At 39.5% G+C, this 22,962-nt stretch overlaps 1 protein-coding gene across 5 annotated transcripts in view; it reads right to left on the bottom strand.

Annotated features, from left to right (window-relative positions):
- Positions 1-239: 239 nt before the first annotated feature.
- The window catches only part of UGGT1 (UDP-glucose glycoprotein glucosyltransferase 1), a 41,995-nt gene continuing 19,272 nt past the window's right edge, over positions 240-22,962 (bottom strand). For 2 of the 5 annotated variants that reach the window (XM_053951477.1, XM_053951475.1), the window contains 22 exons: positions 22,413-22,511; positions 21,045-21,068; positions 20,414-20,508; positions 19,609-19,815; positions 18,866-18,997; positions 17,789-17,919; positions 16,300-16,395; positions 15,877-15,979; positions 15,345-15,424; positions 14,676-14,865; positions 12,697-12,855; positions 10,955-11,040; positions 10,529-10,613; positions 9,448-9,536; positions 8,883-8,987; positions 8,222-8,306; positions 7,478-7,660; positions 6,147-6,307; positions 5,536-5,650; positions 5,176-5,292; positions 4,720-4,879; positions 1,062-4,290 (listed from right to left, as the gene is read on the bottom strand). In XM_053951477.1, the coding sequence (XP_053807452.1) occupies positions 4,265-4,290; positions 4,720-4,879; positions 5,176-5,292; positions 5,536-5,650; positions 6,147-6,307; positions 7,478-7,660; positions 8,222-8,306; positions 8,883-8,987; positions 9,448-9,536; positions 10,529-10,613; positions 10,955-11,040; positions 12,697-12,855; positions 14,676-14,865; positions 15,345-15,424; positions 15,877-15,979; positions 16,300-16,395; positions 17,789-17,919; positions 18,866-18,997; positions 19,609-19,815; positions 20,414-20,508; positions 21,045-21,068; positions 22,413-22,511 (2,528 nt within the window). In that variant the 3' untranslated portion in view covers positions 1,062-4,264. Of the gene's footprint in view, positions 716-1,061; positions 4,291-4,719; positions 4,880-5,175; positions 5,293-5,535; positions 5,651-6,146; positions 6,308-7,477; positions 7,708-8,221; positions 8,307-8,882; positions 8,988-9,447; positions 9,537-10,528; positions 10,614-10,954; positions 11,041-12,696; positions 12,856-14,675; positions 14,866-15,344; positions 15,425-15,876; positions 15,980-16,299; positions 16,396-17,788; positions 17,920-18,865; positions 18,998-19,608; positions 19,816-20,413; positions 20,509-21,044; positions 21,069-22,412; positions 22,512-22,962 lie in introns of those variants that run through there. The other 3 variants (XR_008432553.1, XM_053951476.1, XM_053951478.1) reach the window with 3 other exon arrangements.

Below are 22,962 nucleotides of genomic sequence, written 5' to 3'. Positions count from 1 at the left end.
TCATCCTTTTAAAATAAAATACATGGAAATAGGCAGGAAGAGCAGCTCGTGGCCAGGTGATTTGTTCACCTGTAGACAAAGTGCTGCCTGCCCCCATATGGCTTTGTATCTTCCCCAGAAAGAGCCTAAATGGTACACAGCAAACCAGCAAGGAATGGGGCAGTTTGCCCATCAAAGAAACCTGTTGTATTCAGGTTAATACAATTTTTTAAAATTTTATTTTAAAAAAAGGATTCAAAACTACTTTTTGCATCCCCTCTCCCCACTCCCCCATCAGAATCTTTCTCATTTATGAAGCTCTTTTGGGGTGGAGGGTGATCAGTTCTTCAGCATTAAGTATGTACAGTTACATGCTTAAATAGGTACTTCAAAAAGCAAAAGGGGAGGAGTGCAAAATCCTGTTGAGGTCATAGGCATATGATGTGTATTTATTCTTTCTGGCTGCTCCTTTTTCCCTTTTAGTTGTCTCCTAGGATTTGGTCTCATTTTCCAAACCTAAGCAAGTTCAAACAGTCAAGTGCATGTCTCTGTAGCATTCAGCTGGGCTTCCTGTGTCAAGCTGTCCATTTTATAGCTGTTTGATTAATAAAGATGCTCTGGTAAAGAGGCTTTGAGAGTCCCATAGGAGTTTGGAATTCATTCCCAACTCTGAAAGAACTTCAGACACACCTCTGCACTTGGAAGTATTTCTGGAGGATCACTTTCCCAGTCCTTACTGTAAAGTATCAGTGTAAAACCAAATCAAATGAAGAAATGACAAAAAGCTGACATAGAAAAATTCTTTTTAAGTAGCAGTAGGAAGAGTGCCAAAAAAAAAAAAAAAAAAAGACCTAAAAGATAGATTTATATACAATATTCCTATTGCTTAACAGAAGTTTAGGGGTTACTCAAATACCGTGATTAACAAGACTGGCTGGGAGGAGGAACTCTTTCCTCCTTTTCCCTTCTAGCTTTTCAACAGCATCCCAACACTTGCATACAAGAAGTGCAAAATGTACTCCAAGGAACACTATTAAAACCTCAGTTATCTGCCCCAAAGCAACTGACAGGAGAGACATGGGTAAAGAACAGCAAAGGTTTTATTATGTTAGACCTTGTTGTTCAGGGAAACTCACTGTGATCTCAGTGCCATTCAGTAAAGAGAACTCCCCATACCTTGGGGCACTTGGGATGGGTGCCACACAGAATTATGCAATATTCTTGAACAGATTACAGAAAATTTGGGTAAAACCAGGTCATAATTTAAAAATGTTCTGACTCCTAAGACTGTTACTGGGTATTTACTGCTTTGTACATGTCGCTTTCATTTTCTTTATAACCCCATATGGCTAAATGAAAGAGAAATCTTAAAGTTTCATTTCTTTGCTATTTGCTTTTTAGTAAGGCAGTGAACTCTTCCTTTTAAAATAAAAGTACAGGGCATTTCTCAAGTGTGAACTCCTCACCAAGAGGTCAAGCTGCTTGTAGCCAGAGATGGGAACAATGGCATCACTTTGCCCCAGAAGTGGCTTTTCTAATCTGAGGGGTGCAAAACCACACTGCAATCCCCATTTTCTAATTGTCATCACTCTTACTAGTCACAGGACCAGGCCACCAGTGATATGATCAGCAGCAGCTCTATTTCATTAAGCACCTCACTCCAAGATGCTTTCTACATGGGGGTGACAAACTATTTGTCTTTCAAGGTTCCATTGAGCATCTAAGAGCAAACATATGCACAGATCCAAAAGAAGTGATTATTCTCTTTTTGATTGTCATTTTTGGCTGGAAGTAAATAGCAGCTTCTCAGGAAAAATGGGAATAGTTCACATTCAGAATGATCAATACCATGTGCTGTGCTTGAGAACACCTACAGGACTCTTACAAGTACTGCAAGGGTATAGAATCTCACAGTATGTTTCTGGTTTCTTTCTGTATCAATTGTGGGTCAGATGACTTTTATTTCTTCATAAAAAATGAAGAGCATGGTGTCTGTTAAATGGAGACAACAAAAATAGCCTCCATAGCCAGCTAGATCTTGTAATTTAAAAAAATGGGATGCAGTTTGGGTGTTCCAGTACAAACATTCATAATCAGAATGAAGGAGCATATTTAAAAGAAACAATTGTAACTGACATTTAATTTAGAAGTATTTTCATATTCAACAAATCATTGTACATGTGCTGAATTTAAGAGGTGGCTTTCTTCTCAGTCTTGTGGCTCCTAATATAACTTGGGAAGAACAAACAAGCCAAATATGGTTCTAGGGAGGAAAGGGCCTTGTTTCACAGAAAGCTGCTCCTGTTCTGAGGGCTTGAGCACATTCTTGCTCCATCCATCCCTGGAGGGAATAGTGGTGTACAGCTGCTGCCCACTTCTTCCTGTGCCACTCCATGTGCTCCAGCAAGGCTGAAGTGATTTGTAGCTGAACACAGAAAGGACAACCTCACCTGTGCTGTCTCAGCTGTTTAAAAGAGGCTAACTGACACCACATGTAATTAATTTGTTGGCAGGCGTGTTGTTTCTTACACTAGAAAGAAATGCTGCTACTGTAAGTCTGCTTTTCCTTAAGTGGAGCAGTTTTGAGGGGAAGCATAAGGCACCTCACCTGTAATTTCCAGAGACACCAGGCAGTCTATCTGAATTTAAAACCCCACAAAGTGGGAAATACCTAAGCTGATAAACTATAAGTTGCTCTTAATGTGGGGTTTTTTTTAAGAGTTTGGACCTTTCCTTCAGCTGGCTTAAGAAGATCTGCCTTTTCTCTTAAGTCACAATATTGAACAGTTTAAACACTGCAACTGATGTCTTCTTTCAGATTCCTCCAAAACATGATAAGATTTATACCACAGTAATTCCAGAAGAATATTTCAGTATTCTTATAGCGAGATAAGATTATAAGGTCTTACAGCACCTTCAACCCAATAATCAAAACATTTACCTGTATGAAAACAAGGGAGGCACAAAAACCAAAAAAGTTTTGATTTCTCAAGCTGCATGGGTGACTGTATTTTGTACTAGATATCTCCTTTTAGTTCTTACATTTCAACTCTTCAACTCCTCAGAGTTACAGGGAGCAGACTATTAACCCTACAGAATGGGGGAAACTGGGTTTGAGGGTTTTCTTTAATTGGTTTGTTCATAGTACAGAACTATGGCAGCAGCAGCATCTTTCAAAATTAAGACATGAATATGAATGATATAACTAGCCCAGGGTAATTAATCCTTGCAAGAAGAGACCTCCTTGTCTATGCACAGAATAAAAGCAAGTGCAAGTGAAATATCCAGAAACTCCAAAATCAAATTAGGACTGTAATGTGTGCAAGGAAAAAGGATGATCAAAGTGGGAACTAAGGCTTAAGACCTAAGAACTCTGAAGTTTTTATTTATGTGACAACATCTCTGTTTGAAGAAAAATAAAGTTAATGAAATTTACATGATGATAAACTTCCAAGCTTCCACAGATTTTTCATAAACAAAAAAACATTCATGAATCAGTGAACCACAGCAAGAGTAAGGCCCTACCAGTTTTGCAGACTGATTTACACTTGGAGCAGGAAGGAGGGAGGGCACTTTGATTCAAGTCACAGAGGCTAGGATGACCTCAGCTGCCAGATTCTGTGTTCTGCTCACTTTGTGAGCTTAGGCATTTGCATTTGGATGGGCTTTTAAATAGATTGTGGTAGCTTTACATTAAGCCAAACCATCAAAAGTTGGGCAATAAATGAAGACAGAAAATAGAAAATCAAAATAATGCTGATTTTGTTACAAAATCAAGGTCAGACTGAACAAATCCAAGAAGTATTTTCAATTGTTTGAAAACCTGAAGATGAAACAGTGTCCCAAATTCAAGGCATAATTTAGAGCTTTATACTGTTACCTGGAAAAATTATGTCCATCAGATGAGGTTAGGATGTATGTCTGCAATTCCCAGACTCTCAAGTTAGATCTGAGGCTAAACTGGAGCTTCATCAGTGGTGGAGGCAGCAACAGCTGAAGGAACAGGCTCTGGCTCTTCTGGTAGATTGTGAAGTTTTGTTTCTGAAACACTAAATTCCATCATGGGGCCTTTCATCTCCACCACAGGTGCAAAACACCAGTAATGCTAATTCCAGCAATCCAGATCCTATTTCATATGCAGAAATTAACCCAAAGGCAAGTAATAGAAATGCATACATCATCCCATTCAATTATTCAGCAGTTTTGCAGACACACCAGGAAAAAAACTAGCTTTCAATATAAAAATTGTCTATGAAAGAGTCTAACTTGAATTTGTCTCCATGGATCATAATTCCACATGTGCTGCTGGATCTGTAGAAGAAGAGAGAAAAATGAGCACTCAGTTTGAGCTGCCTCAGTTGGCAGATTGGTTTGAGAATCAGTATAGCCTCCCAAGACTTGTTCTTTGCAGATACCAGTGCCTGAAAAACATTTCTCACACACAGTGTGTAGCAGAAGTTCTTTAAGGGTTAAGAAAAGGCCAAGCTCATAAAATTGCAGAAACAGTGAGGGTCTTTTACAGATCTGGAACAAATCTGTTCTCTGGCTTTCAGAATTAGGTTAAATTACACCAGACTTGCTCAGCAAGTTCCTTCCATCCCATGACACCTCGCTGATGATTTAATTCAGCCTCGCTCCCTCATTCAGCCCCATGCATGGTACAAGCTCACAGTGAGGGAGGACACAGCACAGGACCAACAGGCACAGAGAAAGTCACAGAAGTGCAGAAAGAAAAATTACCATGTGTGTGTTGTCCTGGCATCTCAGCTGGTGTTCCCATTTCTTTTTCCTTCTGGAAATGACTCTGGAGCAGTTTGATTTCTTGATCATAGTCCTGCCATTCTGGAACTATCCTCATGGCTGCTTGCAGCTTGGGCTCTTTGGTCATTGGGTTGTTACACTGCAAACAGAACAGTCAGGCTACAAAAGGTTTCTGCATTCAACAGAGGTGCAGGGATCAATCTGCTGGTGGTGAACAACACCTGCCTGTACTTCAGCCAGAGAACAGTGCAAAGTCTCTTTCCAAATTCATAACAATGCCACTGCTCCAGGTAAGAGAAACACATAAGCTAATGGAAAAAACTCAAGTGCTGAAAATGTGCAAGTACTGGTACAGGCTGAGGGAGGGAAGTGCCTCTAAAACTGGTTGCTGTATTTTAATGTGCTGTAAGAGTGAGGGAATCATCCTGCACTCACCAGATCAATGGTTTTTGCTCTCTTCTTCGAGGAGTCATCACACCATGTTTCACACCACAGCCACTCCTGGGGGAGGGACTTAATTGGTACTTGGTGAATCATGTTGTTTGGCAAATCCTGTTGTGCAGAGTAAGAGTTAGTAGCTGTTTCCACAGGGTGCAGGATGGGAGGAGCAACCCCCCCACCAAACTAACAGTATTGTGAAGGTGAACTTTTGTAAGAGTTTTCTTTCTTCCCAATGCAAATATGAAGTGATGAATCAACACTTCATCTCATTCCAAAGAAAGACCTCTGGGGAAATCCCAAGTCCCAACCTGACACCATAGCCCAGTAAAACAAAACAAACACAATGAAACACACCTGATCAAGGTTGGACAGACTGTTTGGATCCTGACTCAGACCCTGATACTGTCCTCTGAGTCGATCTCCAGCTGCTATCTTCCTGAACTTCTTCAGATCCACAACATACAGTGCACTACGTGGAGATGATACAATTAGTAATGACTGCAATTAGCAATTACACTGGGGGGTAACTCTGCAGCCCCATTAGACCCCTGAGACACAATACCCTAAAACAATCTCGGGGGGGCAGCACATCTATGATCTATTACAAGGCAGGAAAGCAGTTCTAACAAAGTCAGGGCGTGCACTAAAAAGAATTTTCAACAAATCTGTCTTAGCTTTGCTGTCATGCAGTCCCTGTTCCAACATTTGTTATTAACAAAGGAAGATGTCTGCTAGTTAACACTTCAGTTCTTCATCTCTAAAAGTTGTAGCATACTGAAAATAACTTCCGTGTCTCTAGTGCTTCATTGGCCACAGAACCTTAAAGAGGCAACGGGAAGCAACAAGTGGTTCATGCAGTGCTGCAGACCTCAGCTAGTTTTCTGCTAAGTCTAAGTAGCCACAAAAACTTTACCCCTCTATTTTGGGGAGAAAAAAAAAAAAAAAAAAAAAAGAATTCTTCATACCTGATGTGGTATTTTCTTCCAGCTAAATGACTTGCCCAGTATCCTGATTTCCAGAACCTGTAGCCATCCATTTCCCTTCGGCTGTCACAGAATGGAGTGTATCCATAAGGAGCACCATCCAGATTAAAATCCCTCAGTTCTTTTAGATCTGTGCGCACAATCTGAAGGGAAAGGACATTTTATTTTCATTTCTAGGAGCCTGCCCTTCTAGGGTTATTTGCAAATGCTGTACAGGATTTAATTCAAACTGAGCAAACAGATAAAGGATTAATTACCCGGTAGTAATTTTGCATTATGTGTAATTAGTACAAAAATACAGCACAAAAGGTGTTGCCTCCCCTGCCCTTAGAGCTGGAAAAAATAAAATAAAACTTCAAATAAGCTGATGGGGAGTGGTTTGACAACTGAAGTGCCAAAACTGTCTCTTAATAAGCAGTAAGAATCCTCACTGTACATTAACTGGGATTCTTGGTATCCCTTCCTCTTCAGTGTCTGCAGACCTTTCAGGGATAAAAGCTTTTTAATGTCTTTTTGACACAGATGTGGCACTAGCACTACTTTAAAAATACCACTCTAATGGGAAAAAAAAAAAAAAAGCCTTAGTATCTCTCACAAGCAGAGAAACAAACTGTCTAAAATGACAGCTGGGTAGCTGGAAATCTCTCCAAACTGATCCTTCAGCTTCAGTTTGACCTGGCATGGCTTCACACTTTACACTCACTTGTTGATAATCTGTACTTCTCATTTCATATGTACTTTTGAGAGTAGTTTTGGCAGTTCTCACTGTGAACATTTCCTGCCCTTTCCACCCAGGAGGTGAGGAGTGGGCACACACAAAGCCTTCCAGTCCTGTTTGCCTTGCAGCAGGACAGGGCCTTGTGCACCAGGGATTTGCCTTCTCCTCCTCTGAAAGCCACTCAGATGTGGCCAAGTTAAAAGCAGGGGCCTGGGAGGCCAGAGTGGTTGGTGACTTAGGAAAATACTGTCTGTGGTAAGCGATCTGCAGGCTGGGAGAACAGACTGAACTGCAAAAATGGAAGGATGAAATGAGAATCTATCTGGCAAGCTAGCTGGAATCACAGTGAGTGAATGAGGAACCAGATAACAGTAAAAGACAGGCCAACAAAACCAATCTTGTGGAAACAGGCACAAAACCCAGCCCTCAGTGAAGCATGCCATAATTACAGAATCAACCTCCAGTCATGCCTATGAAGGGCTCAAACTTGCAAACCTTCCAACAATATGGAAATTGTATTCAAGGACTTATTATTAAAAAAAAAAAAAAAAAAGGAAAAAAAGATAAGATCAAATAACTCCAGCCTCTGTGTTACCTGATCAGCATCCACAAAGAGGATTTTATCAACAGCTAATGGGAAGAGCACATCTAGAAAGAGGATCTTGTAACCCCAGATGATTCGCTGCTTCTCTGTCTGTTGGTGTAGCCAGCGTGGCCATTTATACTGGACAAGCTCATACTGGAAATTGTACTTCTTGGCCATGTATGGGATGAACTCCTGCAGAGGGAGGGGAAAAAAGCAGCTTATCTCAGTTCTTTGTTCCTCTGCAGGAAAAAGAAAAGCACATTACAAGAGACAGACTTCAGTCTAAGGCATAGAACATCAGAAAATGAAATACCACAAAGAAAATTAGTTTCATTTTTAATTCACACAAAACACTGAGCCACAAGCTGAACAATCAATACAAATTGTAAAGGCAACTAACTGTTTCAGCATTTTTGTCCACACAGTTCCTTATGAGCCATTTCATACTGATCCACAGATGAGAATGCATTACTCAAATCATAAAAATTCACAGATGGGACAATCATTTAGGGGTGTACAAAGCAGTGTAAGTGGAAGCACGTAAAATGAGAGAAGGGCATTGGGAGAATTTTTTTTACTAGAAAACTTATCCCACTATCACATCAGCTACATTCCCATCTGTGAGGCTTTCTCCAGCTTTGGGTGAGTTGAGGTTTAGCCAAGTGATGCTGGTGCAGCACTGGGAAAGGGAGAGGGAAACAGCTTGTGGTACCTTTCCCCCACCACCAAGTAAATTTCTAATTAGTAACAAACCTTGAATGTAGGCGATAAGTAGTTCTTCAGAAACCAAAACTTTAAAGGAGTCTTGGTGTGTTTCAGCACAGACAACATCATTATGCTATCAAAAGAAAAAAAAATAAAGCTGTTACAGGAACAAGTGGCACCCATGAAAGATGAGCTGTGTAATAGATTACAAATTGCTGGGCTACATGACTGAATTATTTGCAGTTATGTGTCAGGTAACTGAGCTTCATGCATAAAGAAAAAGTGAGTAGCTTCAGCCTAGTGTAAATTGCTTAATTTTATCAACAAAATTACTAAACCCCCAACATCTCTATATTTTAACTAGGCATAGAATATACAGCCTGTTGGCTTTCACAGTCCTTTGAGAACAACAGAAGCTCAGATCCTTTCCAAAGCAACTGTGACTTATCCTGTAACTTCTTAACAATACACTGGTTATATTGGAGTGAGAAAATTTAGGACAGCAACACACCATCTATTAAACTAAGTCTATTTTTAACTCATGAATGCTATGCAGGCAAAAGTTCCTATGACACATTAGATGCAGATTCTAGTGGACTTCTGAAGCATTGAAAAAGTGTTTTTTTTTATACTCTTGCAAACTGCAACCTTTTTTCTTGTGCAGGGATAATACCATTTGGCACTTTGGGATTATAAATTCTCAACTAACCGTAGGAATCTCTCATATAGGTGTCCTGAAGCCACAGAGAATATATTTAGTACATCATCTTTATCCTGTTTCACATCTTCATTCTTTTGCCCTCCTGTAAATCCCCTGAAAGGAAAAATATGGTTCTGTGAAGGACAGGGAAGGGCCAGCTCTACAGGAAAGGCTGCAAATACAGAAAATGGCTACATTTTTGCTTTTATACAGCTGGTCTGGGGGCTTTGGGTGTCATTCCCTGCTGCCCAGGGCATCTTCCCCAAGGCAGAGTGTGTGCACAAGGACAGGGAAGGTCCAGGAGCTCAGACATGAACACCTTTTGATGGAGAGAGCACTGGCTGACGTGGAGCTCAATGTTTTCAGGCTCTCAAGTAGTGGGGGGGGGGGGTAAGGGAAGGTAAAAGCAGGTGCAAAGCAGGAGCCCAGATCTCCAGAAACAGAGGAGTCCAATGAATGACAGCCCTGAATTCAAGCAGTCTTAACAGACAGCTGTGGAATTTCACACACATCATCGTATTGCCAAGTTTTCCAGTTTCAAGAGACTTGCAGCTTATCATTGAATTGGTTTTACCATTTAAGTGATTCCCAAAATCCAGATTCATTCTCATTGGTGCCATCACTTAGCAGGTCTTCATTCATCATATCAAACTTTTTCTGCACCTGTGAAGCATGACATGGCTTTAGTGAGTTGGAACCACATATTGAGTAGATATTGTCAGGAGTGTCATCCTGACACTGGTTCAGTTTTTACCTACTTGAATTACACCCCATGAGCTGACAGGTAACCTAAGCTGTCTGGGAAAACAGCTCATTAATGAGTGACTTTCTCCAAACAGATTCCACAGGAGCTTTTAGACACCAAAGACATGTTAGTCTGGATGGTTAAAATACTTTTCTAAGAGATGTTTAATGAGATGGATGCCAGTGATGGACACTGGCAAAGAAAAACCTTCAAAGAAACCAACAACCCCCACCCCTCAAAAAACCAACACACCAATTCCACCAGTCTCTAACTGGTATAATTGGCCACTGAGACTCCAGAGCAGATACACAGACAAGAGAGTGAATGGGGAGAACATCCCAAAAATAGTCCAGCACCAGTAAATGGTGTCAGGTGTGAGTGGCTCTGTTACAGCCATCACTTATCTACCAGTCTTCTCCTTGAACTTGTCAGCTGTGGCATTACCTGACAGGCAACCCTAAGAGACAGCAGATTAGTAATTTACCTTTTTTTTTCTAATGTATTCTCACCTAGCCTGTGTCAGAGTGACACAAAATGTATTGCCAAATGAATACAATCTATCTGTGACAGATAAAATGCTGGCTCAATGGACATACTGAATGCTTATTACTAGACATAATAGGGCATACAAAACTGCTTTTTCTTGAAGTTATAAACAGTCAGGAGAATGTGAGTATTACTGTAGCTCAGGGACATAGACAAGGAACAGGACTTGTCATTTTCTCCTGTATTAAAAACCCAAATCAAGTCTACAGATGATGCTCTCTACCTCTGATACTGTGAGGTGAGCTTTGTGCAGATTGCCTCAAGTGTACGCTCGTGGGAAGGGAGCTTCAGGCCTTAATCCAAGTTTCTCCCCACTGTTGGTCAAACAGACTTCTTTAAGAGCATCTCTGGTTTTTAAACTCACCTTCACTTTAATAATTTTGCTCTTGAAGTTATTGAGAACAACAATAACTTCGTTAGCTTCAGGCGGAGAGTCTGTGCCATCGTGGCTGAAAACAGAGCAAGACACTGACTTTTACTACAAGGCAGAAATATGGTCTTTATTTCTTCTGCTCATTTTTATACATGCATTAAGCCTCAGCACTGCAAAACAGGTTTGAGACATGACAAAGAAACAAATACATTTATTTGAACACACTTAATGGGGTTTTAAATTAATTAATTTCATCTAGCATAACCTATGTTCAGTATGAAATGTAATTTGCTGTTTAATTTGCTGTTCAGGTCACCACACTTTGGCAAGGGAACCATTAGATTCACGTATTACAATGCCTGTCTATTTCAGAAGTTTTACAAGAAAAAGACTGAAGTATTTCTTATCCTGACCTACCTGTAGATCCTGTAAATATCTTCAGATCTGCCTTTTCTGAGTCTTAGAGTCCATGCACCAGGATTGGCTTTTAATTGGAAGTAGCCCTGTAAAGTGAAAAGAATATTTGGCAGTTTCCAGAAAATGCAAGTGCAGAAAAAAAATAGCTTTAAAGTTATGTATTTTGACTCACTGATTTATATCTAGAATGTTATCTGCAAGCCCGTTGATTAACATAACCTTAAGGCTTTAAACCAGAGAACAGGAGAAAAGCCCCAGAAATTATTCCATTCAAAATTGTTGGGTTTTCCCTAAGAGATAGAAGCTTGAAAAAGTCTGGAATTATTTGTTAGATCAAAGTCTTCATTGTCCCCGTGGGAACAGTGCAAATCCAAAGTCTTTTCCTGCAAAAGGTTGCCTTCATGAAGGAGCGAAAGAATTTCAAAACACTAATTTGTAATTATACAACAAAATCAAAAGGAATTCTGAAGCTCTACAGAGTGGTAATTCACCCACAGCAGTAATAACATAATTTACATGTTACAAGATATCTCTCCTACAAAACTTAAAAATTCAAATATTGTGTTCAAGCCTTTCTAAGCTTCAGATTCCAGATCAGAATATTTTCCTCTGTGATTTAGATTATGAGACCTATAGAAGACCCATGCAACTGTAGAGATGTTTTAGTGTCCCATTCAGTTTTGTACTGTGTCTGCAGTTCCTATGTGAGTCAGGCTGCTTTGAAAAGGAAATTTTAAAATATTTTTGAAAATTTTGGTATAGCTAATTAGAAAAAGAACACTTCTGAGTTTTAGTCCCCAGCATAAACACACCATGTGATCACATGTAAAATAAGGGACATCTTTCTTTCTACAGTAAGAAATACTACATCATTCTAGGATATACTCCGGCTAAGTATATAAAGTATATATACTATAAAGTATATAGTATATAAGTATAAAAGGCACAAATTGAAAAGGAGTAAGAATTCTAAAATAAATATTTAACACCAGTGAATATTATTTCCTTGTTTTTATTTTAATTCATTTAAATGAATGTAATACCTTTAAAAAATTTTAAAGATTAAAAAAAAAAAAACCACCACAAGAGGCAATTGACTTCAGTTTTTCACTAACATTACATATCAAGAAAACATTCCAGTGGAAAACTTCCTCTGCCATAATTTCAGCCCATTAGCTCTCTCCTGTCCCAGTGTGGACACTGAGAACAGACACATCCCTTATGCAGTGACATTACAAGAGCAGCTGCAGGGAACAATCAGACACTTGAATTTCCAGCACCTTCCCTCAACTCAAATAAGCAAATCCCATTCTTTCACACTTCCTTTATTTTCTACAATGCCAACTATTCTTGCTGCCTCTCTCCATTTATGCCATAGATCTCCTGAAGAAATGGGTCCCAAAAACGAGACAGCCTGAAGCTCACAGCACCAGTGTGGATGGCCCAAGGAAGACCCAGGAAAACAACTGAGCTTTCCCTGGAAAGGGGCTGCTTAAGAATATTGGCAGCATTTGAAGATATTCCAGAATATCTCAGAAGGGAAAGGAGTGCATCTTGAAAGAGGTGAGAGACAGCACGAGGCTTCAGTGATGGGGGTCTGGTGCATTTGCAAGCAGCTGTGGAGTGCAAGTCATACCCCAAAGCCACAGCCCCGTGCTGGAAAACACTCAGGGGTGGAAGGCAGGGCTGAGCTGCCTGGGTGAACAGCAGCTGCCTGTTGCCAGCTCCAGGAGAACACTTACCAAGTTGGCCATAACGATGGTGTCCACGATGACAGGGCTGCTGGAGGTCCCCAGGGTAAACTGGAGCCCCCGAGGTGGCTGCCCAGTTGTAATGTCATAGCAGTGGCCCTCCAGCAGTAGGTACTCCAGTTCATACTCTGCAGCTACAACACTCTCCACCTGGAAGGAGCACACACTGCTGACTGCAGCACTAGCTCTGAAGTGCCACTTTTAGTCATTCAGTTATTCTCTAGAATATTTATAGTAATTGAAAAAAAAACAATTTTACCAGAGTAATTTTATTGTTAGGCAAATGCCTAGAAAACCTCAAGGAGCTCTGCTCCTTCAAGTGACAAACCTCACACAAATACTGTTTAAGAGTGGCCCAAACCAAAAGAATTTGAATCTCAACATATGCTAGGATAAGAAAAGGGAAGAACTGTTGCTCTATTCCACAGGTTTTTTTAAAACATTTACTGGAGAATGGAGTTCATATCTCATAAAAAGTATATTATGGGATACAGAATTTTGACTGTAAATCTGTTTAAAGCTGGTCTCACCTAGTATTAGCCATCTGAAATGAACATTTTGTTTTGCTCTTACAGTGCACAAGGGCACTGTCAGGAAACACCCCCTCCTTCTTTTTCTACACTGAACTAAAGTGCCAAGGAAGAGAAGAGAAAAAATAACAAAACAAAAAAAAATTTTAAAACAAAACAAAAACAAAAACAAAGAAAAAAAAACCAAAACAAACAAAAAAAAAAAACCAAAAAAAAAAAAAAAAAAAACAAAACCAATACAAAAACAAAAACAAAACAAAAAAAAAAAAACAGCTACAACCCCAAGACTTGAGTCCCTACCAGGCCAAATTCAGATGTAGCCTGAGGACAGTACATAAGCAGAATGTTAGTCTCTAATCCCACAAAGCATCTCCTCTCACTGCACATCCAAAATGACAGTTTAATTGCTACAGCACCAACAGACTGCACATTGGGAACTGGAAATGGTGCACCTGCAAAAGTAAAGCTGCTGTTTATTTGCAAGTTCAGGAGTGCACTTGGAATGCCTGAAGCATTTAATCCCCCTCTCTCAGGCTTTCAATTAATCAGTGGGGCAGGCATGAAAATCAGAGGCTTGAAATGTAGTATTAATGCTTCATTTATGACTTTATAGTTAGGTAAAGAGATGAAAAACAAGAAACTCCTACACCAAAACATACTAACCCAAAACCCAAACCATAAAACACACACTCAATTTCCCAGATTTGTGAATAACTAGTACAGGATTAGCAATACAAGATATACCACAATACCATATCATATTCCCAAACAGTATCAGAGAGATGCAGGAGTAAGAGGGGACTATTAGTGATCAGTGAGAAGGGGACCCACATCTGTGATGTCCACAAGACTCACTTTTCCAGAGGCCTGTTTGTAAAGGCTTTGACAGTCTTCTTACACATACATGTATAATACCTTTACAACAAGGTAAATAAATAAGGTTTTTCCCTATTTCTCCCTCTGTATGTGGGGCAGCACTGCCCAGATCCACAGTCCCAACAGTCTGAGTCAAACAGCAGCAAGCTCCTGATCCTACAGCAGCTGAGTGGATTTCTGCTGCATGGTTTTACTGCTGCATTGACACTGCACGTCCTTCTGTGGACCACAGGAGTGTTTGCCAGCTAACAAGAACTGTGACAACAAACAGGTAGCTGAAACCAGCTTGGTGGCTTCTAGGAGCAAGGGAAAGGACCTGCTCCAAGCCCATGGTAGTCTGAACCTCTGGGTCAGGCATCCATGAGTAATTGAGGACAGCAGTCTTGCTGTCAGGGAGCTCATGCTTCCCCTCCTAGAAATCATTTAGAGGTCTGCAAATGCAGTAATATCTACAGCTCTATGTTTATTGGCATTCTAAAATTCTGCATTTCTTTCTCATAAAAACACAAGCCCTGGAAAAGCACCACCATTTAAATGCAGTAGGAACATGATGATTTCTCTTACCTCCTCTAAGAAGATATTGTCAAGGTCATACGGGGTTCTAACAGACTCCACCATCCAACTCTCAGGAGTATTTAAATTCAGAGTGAACAGTGGAGACTGGGGCATATCTAAAAACTTGGCAATTGGTCCTGGAGCAAAGTTATTCTCTGCTGTGAAAGAAATTTCTGGCTCCAAAACATAGCGGTAAAAGCTGAAATTTCAGAAAGAAGAAGTCAGAACACCTATCTGCCAAAGTTTGCTAATATTTCACTCTGATTGAATTTGCAGATGGCATCAGCTTTCCCTGACCCCTAATGTCTCCAAGCCTTTGTCCAAAGCAACACAGGTTTTGTTAACCTTAGGACAGGTCAGAATTTCTATCCTGAAGGACCAAAACAGACTGTGCAAGACTCAGCCATTAAGACTATTAAGTTATTTAATTTTATAAAAATACAAAAAAAAAAATACAAAAAAAAAAAAAAAAAAAAGCACCCAACTTGTAAAACAGCAGAATATTTCATGCCATCCACAAATTCCCAGATTCTCTGTGGGAAATGATGCTATTACATAAATGAGCTCAAAGCAGTTATTGAGACTTCCTAGGGGACAGCTGACCATGCTTCTGTGCTTGCACATTCCAACAGGTTTCTCTCTCTCTCTGTGCCCACCCTGTACCATGGAACTGCTTACCTTTTCAGTGGCATGTCAGAAAGCTTAGACTGGCAGTTCATAAACACTCTCAGGTTCATATTTATCAACTGGTTCAAAACCTAAAGTAATGAGAAAGACATCCCTTAAAATGCTAATGAGGAGAGCTGACCACTGTTTTATAGACAGGACCTCGGGGTGGATGTTCTCTGCTCATTCCCAATCCTTCCTCTTGTGATTTGCTTTACCAGCCCTACCCCCCTTTTTAATTGGTGGTTCTAAGCACAGTTACCTGCTCCTCCTATTTCAGGCATTCTTTTTGGCATGCTGAGATCTTCCTCAAAAACAGAGTTACTGCAAACTAAGCTGTTAGAATAGTGAAATTAAAGTTCTCTGGGCAACACCTGAGCTTATCTTGTTAGTGTGTAGTGCAGCCTAATTAGTATTTCCACTGATAAATGCATTGTGAAACTCAGACACGCTATTAGAAAGCCACTGGTCACCACACAGTCAAAGAGGAAGAAAGCATTCCAAAATGATGGAATTTGAAGTTCTCACAACTCTGCCTACATACCAAAAGTAATGGAGCAAGTCTTTGAGCATCTCTGGTCACAGGATCAACAACAGCCACAACATCAAAGTATGTCTCCCCCTCTTTTGGTCTCAGTTTAACTGCACTAAACAGAAGAAAATACAATTTTAAAGTACCAAACATGTGGATAAACACTGGAAATGCATTACAACCCACTGCTATCCATCTCATCCTGAAATGAAATGACTTCCTAAATGCTGTGCACCTTCAGAAACTAAATAGTGAAAAATAGGCATATACATGTATGTTTATAGAGCTAGGTGGAGAGATAAAATTAATTTCTGAATTTCTGAAAACTGTTGGGGACTTTCCTACTGCTACTTAAGAGTTTTTTTTTTAATAAATGGAGCATAGAACAATGGAAAGTTAAAAGACATAGAAAAGCATTGTTCAGCAATTCTGTACCTGTATCGTTCTTCAAAAAACTGATACTCAATCCTTGCCTCTCCTTTTGGCTGAGCAGAAAGAAGAGCATCCACTTTCATTACCAAGTCACTTGCCCTGAAAAGAAGGAAAAGAAAAAGGCTTGGAGATACCCAAAAAATGCCTGTACTTATCACTTTTCTGTCAAGTAGCAGCAAAAGAGAAGGCAAACAGAATCCAGATACCCAAACACTCCTACTATCTCTCTATATAGGCTCTGAAGAATTAAACATATTTAAGGGTTAATCCACCAGTAATTTAAACTGGTTTCAGCCTTATTAATGAGTATACCAAAGAATTTAACAAATACAGAACAGCTGTATTTTAGGGGTCAACCATGTTATAGGAAGTGCATTCCTGATCTTCACCAACCACTCAGACCTGAAAGCCATTCAGATCAAACCCTTGTTTCATTGCTCTTCCCATTTTACACTGCAACTCTGAGCACTAGGAAGCAATCCTGTAAGTGGAGAAACCTTTGAGAGGGGTCCTATCATAAAAGATAATTACTTTATTACTAAAAGTAATACTACTTTTAGCACTTTAATAAAAGTAATATTACTTTTATTACTTTAAGCACTTCTTTTTCAGTATTTCCATAATTTTTCAGTCTAGTATTTTAAGAATATATTCAATCTTAAAGGAGTAAAACCTCTTGAAAGTCCAATGAAAATAGATTTGTACATCACACCTTTGCCAAGAAGCAAAACTGTAACCTACAGGTGTGTCAGCTTTTCCTGAATTAACTGAGATTTATGACAGCAGTTTAAATTGTTCCTACCAAACTCACAAGCCTGGTGAACTCCACTAAGTTCTACAGATTTTTCCAATGCAGAAGATAATTTCAAAAGTTTTTGAAAAACATTGGCATCATTCAAATAAATAAAAAGAAACCCCAAACCCATTGCTCTGTCCAGAACTAGCCTACATTCAAACTATGCCCACTTCCACCACCTCTACACCCAATGGATGCAGAAGTGCTTGGAACACAGTTAAAAACCTGCCCTGCTGGGATCCAGAATCACACAACATTTCTGCAGAACACACCTCATGTTTAACTTACTTGATCAGCCCTTAACAGTCAAGCAGCATCACAGAAAAATGTGATGGGAAGTCTGGGAGAAAATTCCCATAGCTACATGCTCCAACACAAACACACACCTACAGGGGACTCCTGTTCTTTTGAACTTCAACATGGCTTTCTTTTGAGTGGTTCATCTCTGCTTTGTGCACTAACTGTCTAGAACTGTGACTTCCCTCTCCTTATCTCTGTCTCTTTTCCTAGTGCTTCTCTCTGAAGTTAAAAGCAGTTTACAGGATTCTCATAGTACTGATGGAGAAATGTATTACTAAAATAATTTTTATGTTGATAGGCTAAGCAGCACTTAAATGAATTGCAAATCAGATTCAGAAAGTCATATTATCAAGAGTTCCAGCACTTCTCTCTGTAAGCCTCCTTATGTTTACTTACAGATCTTCTTCAAATCCCAGCTGCTGAATCTGTGATTTGATTTTCTGTCCAGATGTCTTTAGTATGATATTTTCAAGGAGATGAAAATCATCCTGATTGAACATCTCTCCATCCTCTAATGGGCCAATAATCTACCAAAAATAGCAGAATCAGCATTATAAGATAAAGGCTAAACTGAAACAAAATTCAAAGATGTATTAAATAAATACTCCAGCCCAGTCTTAGTGGAAGCCAACTGTTTAGGCTGGTGTTAATGTCAGTGGCAGCAGAGTTTAACAGGTAAATCCAGGTATTTAGAGCCAGGAGTCCCAGACTAAGGCATAAATTACACACTTAAAATTTTCACTGGGTCAGGCACTTATAATTATATATGAAGTACCACATCTGGAATGGGCAGCAGAATACCAGGCCAATTCTAATAGGCCAGCAAATCTCCCTCCTGTAGCCTTCAGAAGCCTAAAAGCCACCTAGACAAGTTTTGTTATTCTGCTAATGAGAAAAACAGAACAGAACAACTCAACACCTGAGATTTTTAACCCATTGAAATATCCAGCTACCACTGGGAGCTGCATGGGTTTGTTCCTAACCAGAAACAGATGACAGAAGAAAACCCAATGCTGTACACAGCAGTGTTTCATTATTTGCAGTGAAATACTGCAAATTGTGACATCATTTATCTCATTTCAGATAAACTGTAACAAAAACAGATGGTAGAAGAGACCAAGGCACCTTGGTCAGGGCAAAATACAGTAACATTTTGCTCAGTAAACTGAAGCAGCATAATCTTCCAAATTTATCATCCCCTTTTACCCCTGCACTCAATTCACTACCAGCATGAAAGCAACTTATATTATTGAGAGACCTGAATTTGTACCAAATGCTAACAACTAACTGCACTCAGTAAAAAGAAAAGGTCACACAGGTGTGCAGAAATCAAACTGGAAGTGATCCTAAAGACTGCTGAGACCTAAGACAGGCTGACACTCCTGTATCTGATCCCCACCCAGACTCTGCTGCTCAAATCTGCTTCTTTCTCACATGTGGAAAGTCTCTTTCACTGTCTGCTGATCATCTCACCCGTCCATTGCTGATCACAGCCCTCTGCCCCTTCTTCAGCTTTAGAACATCTCTGCAATAAATAGCATGGGACAGAACAAAATCCATCTTGGGAGATTCAAAGGCTTCTTTGAAAATATTGGTATCCATACCCTAAAAGAAAAGAATACTTGACATTGGAATAGGAAGAAAACTAGACCTCTGCAGATTTTATAAAAGCAACCTTTCTGTTTCCATTCAAGAACATCTTTGTATCTTGCTAAAATTGATCCCTGGCTCCCTTTTCTTTGTGGTCCTAAACCTAATTCTTACTTGTCATCACCAAACACTATCCCAGCTGCTGCTGTGAAGGGCCACAGCTACTTAGACCAGTTCCAATCTTCCTGCCTAACTTTTTAAAATCTACTTTGAGAAATGCACCTGTACTTTTTCCCATCTTTTAAAATAACATTATTCTCTTAACCACCCAAGAAACAGCTGACTCACTTAAATAGATCCCTGCACCCATGTTCCTTCTGCCTTTTCCAAGTTATGCAGCTTTGATGTGTATGAGGATTTACTTCATGTTTAGATGGATTGTTTTATTTAGGTAAGCCCTTCAGAGATTAAAAAAAAAAAAAAAAAAAAACAAGAAACTAGCAAACCCAACAGTGTTACCTTTCTCTGTTACTACATCTTCTGCACATGAATATACTACACTAAAAAATTAACTCGAGGAACAAGCAAAGCACCCTCCCCATGAAAACACCAGCAGACACACCTACCCCAACAGCAAATTCCAAGATGTCAGCTCCTGCCTCCAGTGCCTTCACAGTTTCTTCTTTTGCCATCTTGGTGATGAAGTTCTTGGCATTATTTGAGGTTTGTGTCTGCAAAGCTGCCCATATGGCTTTAGCTACAATGGTATTCTGGCTGTTGGGTTCTTCACTAGGATTATTAATCATGCTGATTCGAATGTTATTGCTGGATTTCTGTGTTTAACAAAACAGGTGATGGGAAAGTTTGGCATTTCAGATATAATAAATATATAATAAACACTATAGCAAAAGCTTTGCATTTTTAACCAGAATATCAGATTCCAAATTGGGTAAATAATAGCACAAGGTTAAAATGATGAATTAACTAATTTAACATGAAGCATTTAACTTATATATAGGCTCCACTGTGACAGCAATCTTCCAGATAACCCTGTGTTACCTAAGAAATCCAGAACCATGGCCACCACTCAGGCTGGCAAAGCACAGCTCTGCACTTTTGTGTTTCAGTTATCCTCCCAGAACCAATGGGACAGAGCAGAGAGCAATGCTTATGCTTATCTCCAAATCAAAACACAGATATTCCAGTTTAACACCACAGGTTTAAAAGAAGATTTATTGTATTCTGTCCTAGCTTAAGATCAGCAATGTTCCAGTCCCTACAAAAAAAGATGAGGCTGGAAATTAGAGACCCTGCAGGGAGAAGCAGTCTCTCCAGGTGATACCACAGGAAGATGCACAACTTGTGTTTTACAAGCCTCTACCAAGGGTTTTGTTAGCACTGCTAACCCATTCCAATGAACCCATTACCTACCTGATGTTTAATGGCATCATACAATAACTGCCTCCCTGAAGGTTTATCAAAATCACCAACAATCCAAAAAGTAACTGGTCTAACAAAGGAATCATCTGCAATTATTAAAAAAAAAAAAAAAAAGAAAGAGAGAAATTTAAGGGTGAAAGGAAGGAAAGCTTCATTTTTTCCTTATTTGGAGGTAAACTGTGTCACACATGCAAAGACTTCAAAAAAGTAAAATTTCATAGAAAAGCAATGGGTGAACCTAAGCTATGAAGCCTGGCAAGACAAAATTAACAGCACTGGTGTAATAGTCTTTATTAGGTCATTCAGAAAACCCATGTGGGACAGCATGCATTGCTCTAAGCTAGATTGTTTTAGTATTTTTGTTTGCTACCTTTAAATTACAAATCATAAAGAAACACATAAATAACTTGGAGATTCCAACTGGGGTTGGAATCCAGCAGACATATCACTTCATTGTATTGAAGCTGTTAATTTACAAAATCAGTTTTGTATAAAGACAAAAGTGTTGGGGCAAACATGCATTTCAACAGCTTCCTTCACTGCCTGCTGGTTCTAAAGCCAGTGTTATAAAGGAACCAGAAAATTCCAAGAACAATATAAAAAATGCCAAAGCATGAGTTACCATAGATCTCCTTGGAAGACATTCCTGGTCAAAGAGCAGAAAGAAAAGGGGAAAAGGAGAGACACATTAATAACTTGATGGTAATCCCAATGTGTATCTAGAAGCTGCAGCACTGTACTGGGCATAACTGAATCACTACAGTTCAGATCCAACAGCAACAAGTTTGTGCTAATTTTATTGCAATAAGCTTTGACTTTTTCTTCCCCTCAAACAGATGGATGCTTGATTTTCATGCTACAGCATTAGTTATACTGCATATCATCAGTTTCATACCGTAGGGTGAGGACATCATTCTGAGGACTGTTTACAAACACTGCTGTGCCATTGTGCTGTTATCTTCCCTCTTTAAAAAGCAGCATGGCAGTGTTGTATCCGTGCTGGTGCTGAGCCAGCAACACACAGAACTTCTCTATTACTTCAGAAAATAAATGTGGTACAGCATTACTGTAATCAGATAGCAGTTATTAAAAATCTTAAGTGGCAGAAGAGGCACTGACCAAAAAATGTCAAGCCATGGAATTGCAAATTAATGCAATTTCCAACAAGCATGCCAAGGTGTGGACTTAATTAATGCTCTACACAAGAAACTTGTTCAAATCCAAGTGGCTGAACATGAATGAAGAGCAGGCACGAGACAGGAAGAGCAATGGGAACATTTCAGGTAGTGCACATGGATGGCAGTGACTAGAGACAGGACCATGGAAATTTGGGACAGTCTAGTAAAGACAGGAGACAGGAACAGGAGGATTTGGGTCAAATGACAGCAGCTTATTTCTGGAATCTAACCAAAATGGATAAAGGAAACACCTGATCATGTCTGGTTAGACCTAGTTAGGCTCTGTATTATGTCTATGCATGCATTTCCTACACTTGAGAGGTACAGGCAAGTTTGAACACTTCTATGTGCAACTGTGAGAATATTGCCATTGGAAAAGCAGTGCATGCACTGGAGCAATAAAAACAGAACTGACCACGCTAGGTGATGTCTTATATAATGGGCAGTTGGAATTTTCTTCTGAATCCATGTAACTTTTAGCAATTTTGAATTATGAGACAGAGAAATAAAACCCCTTTTATATGTTTCTAGTCATTTGCTTACACTGCTGCATTTCTGGGGGTCACTTGCAGAACAGTAAGAGCAGTTTGTGCGAGACTTCATTATTCAGTAAGAGGTTGGACTGGGTTTAAAGAGGGGAACATTCTTGTTCCATGCAGATGTCATGTCTTATTAAAAAAAAAGAAATCTTTAACAGACCATGCTGTTACCCACAGGCCTGGCAGGGCTCAGTGTGTGTGTGAAGATCTGCACATATGCTTGGAAATACACATAAAAGCAGATTTGGATTCAGAATCCACCACAGATGTTACCTTTCTTTGTTAAGTAGGTCATGCTGTTTGCAACAGCAGCTGTCTTATCTTTAGAATCCAAAGTGGTAAATCGAGCAAAGTCATCCACAAAATGGTTATCTGAGGAAGAGAACAAGTGTTAAGTGCCAAAGCAACTATTCCATGTAAACTGAAAATAAAATCATTACTATTACCAGAACATTAAGAACATGTCCCATTTTGCTCCTTCTGATACTACTTATGTCTCATTGTCACTGTTAATATATAGGCTGAGAAATTAATTTTGTCTCACAACTTACATTAATAACTACATTGCATATTTGGTAGGCAGAAGTCAGTTGAAAGAATTGCCCAAGTCTTGCTTAGTTGACACCAGTGTACGTAAATAATAGACATTGAAAAATCCACTGTGTCACTATTTTTCAAGCAACTCAAAAAAGGCAGGAGTAAAGTTATTGTACTGCAGTCACTGTATTGGATGTTCATTTAGCAAGAACATTTTGCTAAATCTGTATTAATTCCAGAGATGACTGCCAACCCTGCTCAAAAGAAGGTCAGAACTAAGAAACAA

This window comes from Vidua chalybeata, chromosome 10, assembly GCF_026979565.1.
Source record: "Vidua chalybeata isolate OUT-0048 chromosome 10, bVidCha1 merged haplotype, whole genome shotgun sequence".
NCBI lineage: Eukaryota > Metazoa > Chordata > Aves > Passeriformes > Viduidae > Vidua > Vidua chalybeata.
The sequence above is the reverse complement of the archived record's forward strand: the minus strand, read 5'-3'. Positions and strand labels throughout refer to the sequence as shown.